Source organism: Myotis lucifugus, unplaced genomic scaffold, assembly GCF_000147115.1.
Source record: "Myotis lucifugus unplaced genomic scaffold, Myoluc2.0 scaffold_138, whole genome shotgun sequence".
NCBI lineage: Eukaryota > Metazoa > Chordata > Mammalia > Chiroptera > Vespertilionidae > Myotis > Myotis lucifugus.
The window spans coordinates 2,535,531-2,540,045 of NW_005871186.1; the positions used below are offsets into that span (position 1 = coordinate 2,535,531).

At 39.4% G+C, this 4,515-nt stretch overlaps 1 protein-coding gene across 1 annotated transcript; it reads right to left on the minus strand.

Moving 5' to 3' along the window:
* Nucleotides 1–1,290: 1,290 nt before the first annotated feature.
* HBE1 (hemoglobin subunit epsilon 1) lies at nt 1,291–2,508 on the minus strand. Its single transcript, XM_023758782.1, has 3 exons — nt 2,417–2,508; nt 2,072–2,294; nt 1,291–1,419 (listed from the first exon to the last, which is right to left on the minus strand). The coding sequence occupies exons 1-3, from the start codon at nt 2,506–2,508 to the stop codon at nt 1,291–1,293; spliced, it is 444 nt and encodes a 147-aa protein (XP_023614550.1).
* Between the last annotated feature and the right edge of the window lie 2,007 nt (nt 2,509–4,515).

Sequence of the window (4,515 nt, forward strand, 5' to 3'; positions counted from 1 at the left end):
TCTATCTTTGCTCATTCTTTACTTTTTGCAGACCTCACTGCTCTTCTTGGGTTTAGCCCACTAGAATCCATGTCTAGTCTCTGCAATTTTGAATTTACATTTGTGTGCATTAAGCATCTCCCCTCCCAGTATTATTACTTGAGTCATTTAAAATTATAAAAAGATTTATTGTTTACTCTTGTGGATAGCAATAGTAAAAAAAAAAAAAAAAAGGGAAAAAAAGAAAGAAAAAGAAAAGCTAATAACTTATTTATTTATTTATTTATTTATTTATGGCTTCCCATTACTTAGTCTTTCCTAATACTCTACCTATGTGTACTCTCTCCTCTAGTTCCAGATAGACATTTTCATGCAAGTCACCAAACCCTAGCTTGCTGATTTAGACTCTGAGCCTTTGTTATTATCATATCTCCTACATGAAGTCTTGGACATTATTTCCCCTTAAAATTTACACAATATCTTAATTCTAACTTATTTTTGTGTATGTTATATTCAACCAGATGATAATGCACAATGATTTCATGTGTCTTAGCGTTGGCTCCCCAGTAAGAAAGTGGAACCCTTCAAGAAAGTGCAGGCTATTGTTGATTAATAGAGACTTTTTCTGGAATGCTCCCAGCTATTCCTCAACCCATCTTTTATCTCCAATTCTATCTCATCAGACATATGACAAGTTAAATGATTTAAAATTCAAGTTAGAGTGAGTTGAAAAAGTAACCCAAGCCTAGACCTGGATCCCTATAACATTTTTTTTCTTTAATTTTTATTAACTGTATTGGAGTGACATTAGTTGATAAGATTATATATGTTCCAAGTACACAATTCTATAATACATTGTCTGCATATTGCATTGTGTGCCCACTACCCAAAGTCTGAACTCTGACATGTACCACAAATCTACTTTGTTTTTTCTTAGGCACTGCTGACCACCTCCTTCTTTCCCCTCTACATAAGATTTTGTCACACTGCATTGTAAGTGCATGCTCACGTAATTATCCATTTCCCCACCCCAGAAAACTTTTAACCATCTTGCCATCCTCCCACTCTAGAATCCTTCCACAATGCACACTTCTCAAAAAAGCTGTTTCTTCTTATGTCTCTCCCCACCCCTTAGCCAATGAACCTCTGCTCCTCTAACACAAGAGTAAAAGATACAATATAAATTCTGATTATGGAATAGAATGTGCTTTATTAAACAGAAGTTGTGCTGTCAAGACAAAACCCCAGTTCCCATTTGCAGAAGGAAGGTAATGGGGACACAAATGGGCACTGGTGAACTGGAAAGAGGACTCAGTGGTACTTGTGGGCCATGGCATTGGCAACACCAGCCACCAGCTTCTGCCAAGCAGCCTGCACATCAGGGGTGAATTCCTTGCCAAAATGAGAAGCCAGAACAATCACCATCACATTGCCCAGGAGCTGTTAGGTAAAAGACAAAATGACAAAGATGCATGTTGAGTAGAAGTTTCCAACACAAATTGTAGAAAAAAGAATGGCTTAATAGCAAAACTCCCAGCCAACACTGAACATTAAACTCCTTATGCATGGGCTCTCAGAGTGAGGTTAGTTAAAGTTTCCAACCATTGCCAGAATAAGCCTCCACTTGGTCACAATACCAACAAGTAACTGAACGTATTTAGACGACTTGTATTTTTGAGACAGTCTGTCTAAAAATCTTTCACCAAAATCTCTTCCTAAACTTCAATCATCAGGGACCACATAAAATAATGCATTTCTGCTTCCTTGAGGTAGGACTTTACCTACCAAAAGCCAAATTCCTTTCCTCCTTAAACAAGTTTGCTGTTCTCTGATATTATTCCCTAAGATAAACACAGTTCTGACAAGAGTTTCTGAAAAGTTTTAAGCAAACTCAGGCTATTCATCACTCTTTAGTGTGACTAGTTCTGAATCAAGGTGGCCTTGGTTATGCCCACTGGAGGCCTGCCTTCCTAACCCCATGACCCATAATTTATGAGATCTTTGTTAGTTTTCCCAAACAAAGACTCAATTTCCATTATTATCCCAAAAGTTAAATAAGAAAAGAAAGCACATGAACATTCTCTGAACTCACCCTGAAATTCTCAGGATCCACATGTAGTTTGTCGCAATGCAGCTCACTCAGCTTAGCAAAGGCACTCTTGAGGTTGTCCATGTTCTTAATAGCATCTCCAAAGGAAGTCAACACCTTCTTGCCATGAGCTTTGACCTTGGGGTTGCCCATTATGGCAGAAGAAGAGGACAGGTTGCCAAAGTTGTCAAAGAACCTCTGGGTCCAGGGGTAGACGACCAGGAGCCTATAGGATGGAACCATAGCATATGGGCAATCAAAGACTCAAAAATCTTAAACAACTTTCCTGATCAATTTTCAAGGCTCGTATTCACCATCCTCACCCATGCATTGAATCCCAGTTCCTACCTGCCCAGCACTTCGCCTCCAGCCTCTTCCACATTCACTTTGCTCCACACATTAGTGACAGCAGCCTTCTCCTCACCAGTAAAATGCACCATGATGCCGGTCTGAGAGCTTATGGAGATCACAGAGGTGTCAAAAGCACGTATGTCTGCTGCTGGAAGGGGTAGCCTTTTATTCTTTACTGCTCACCCCCTGGCCCTTTGTTTTCCCTAGTACTTGGAACTGATTGGTTAAGGCTGAGCTGTCCTTGGGGGTGGAGTCAGGCCAGAAAAGGGTCAGCAATGAAGAGGGCACTCTGGTTTAGAACGTGGTTCCTGGGATATTCTTCTTTTGTTGACTCCCTTTTCATTCTCAGCACAATATTTTATCCACTTCCCTTTTGTCTCCCCACGTCATTTTCCAGGATGACGTTTATCTCTCCCATTCTCCTTCTCCAAGTAAGACCCAGAGAGAGGAGCTAAACCCAAGATAGGGAGAGAGTTCCAGCCAAAACACCTTAATATTTGTGTTAAGGATAGTGACAAGGACAAAAACAGGGTCTCAAGAAAAAATACAGCCATGACTGGGTAGCTCAGTTCATTGGAGCATCATCCCAGACATCAAAAAGTTGTGGGTTTGATTGTAGGTCAGGGTACATGCTATGGAACTATAGCAGATGGGAAATCAAAGACTCAAAAATCTTAAACAACCTTCCTGATCCAATGTCAAGGTTCATATTCACCATCCTTGCCCATGCATTGAATCCCAGTTCCTACCTGCCCAGCACTTCACCTTCAGCCTCTTCCACATTTACTTTGCTCCACACATTAGTGATAGCAGCCTTCTCACAAAAGAAGGATGCCTCAGGATTCCAGGTCATGTTTTGAGTTTGTTTTCCCATTGGGCACTTGCAGGAAGCCACCAGTCAGTGTTTCTCACTCTCTCTTTTTCTTTCCTCTCTCTCTCAAAAATTAATAAATCTCTCTCTCAAAAATTAATAAAAACATATTCTCAGGTAAGGATTAAAAAATATAATTGACACAGAATCTCAGCCAGTTCTCTCTGCATCTTAGTTTTCCAAGTGAGACAAAACACATATATGGTTACTTCAGAAAGCTGAAGAGAGTAGTAAGGGATCCACAATAGGACTAGGACCTTAATTCCAAAGTACAATACCTGAGGGTGATTTCACAGAGAAGAATGACAGAATACACTTACATCCCATGCTTCCCAGGAATCCTCTGTCTGTCTATTTCTCTGTGACTATAAAAGAAACTGGCTACTTTGGGGATATAGCTCTGAGCTCTCTTCTTGATTTTCTGTCCTACTTATACTCTTTTTACAACTTATTTTAAACCAGGATTTGTCATCAAACTAAGGAATAGATTAATTGATGTTAATCAGGCTAGGAGTTGGAGAACAGTTTAATGTTTGTTGTAGCCATAGATGTCAGAGACTTTAAATTTTTTTAGTGTCCTTGGTTTTTTTTTTTTTATGCTCTTGTTGTCTTGGGCTTCCCTAAGAATTCATCATGAAACATTGTCTGGACCTGTCACTTTTTCAATTACCGTTCACTGTTGTTATACTCAAATCTGGTTGATATTATTGGTGAGGAAAGGTAGAGAAGCATCCTAGGTGTATAATTAAATCTGTCTTTTGTGGATCAGTTTTCCTGGGCTGTCACCTTCACATGCGTTATTTAGTTTTTTTCTCCCTTAATCAATTTAGGAAAGACTCCCTGGATTAGACCACATAGCCTAGCATGACAGGATTCTTGGGTGAGGAAGAAGATATTTGATCACTGAAGTAGAAGAACAATGAATAAAACAAGAAACAGTTGGCTACTCGGTAAAGAATAATCTTTGGTTTAATACAAGGTTTTTTTTGTTGTTGTTGTTTGTTTGTTTTTGTTTTTAATCCATAGAGATAGAACTCTAGGTTTCCAAAGAAAATTTTCTATAGATCCACAGTGTGAGGAAAATGACTTTTCTTTAGACCTTGGGCATGAGGGTCAGACATTGCCAAAGCCCAAGGAACAAGAACCAAGTCTCTCAAAACCAAGAGCTTGGGAAACAAGTCTCTCTCTGAAGCAGATCCTATGAGTACGTCCCATTCTCCTTCCA

What these genes read in the sequence shown, in the direction of transcription:
- HBE1 (XM_023758782.1), bottom strand. Translation starts at nt 2,508, where the DNA reads ATGGTGCATTTTACTGGTGAGGAGAAGGCTGCTGTCACTAATGTGTGG. An exon ending in GGAGGCGAAGTGCTGGGCAG is followed by an intron (nt 2,295 to 2,416) that starts GTAGGAACTGGG and finishes TCCATCCTATAG; the next exon opens with GCTCCTGGTCGTCTACCCCT. An exon ending in TGGATCCTGAGAATTTCAGG is followed by an intron (nt 1,420 to 2,071) that starts GTGAGTTCAGAG and finishes TTTACCTAACAG; the next exon opens with CTCCTGGGCAATGTGATGGT.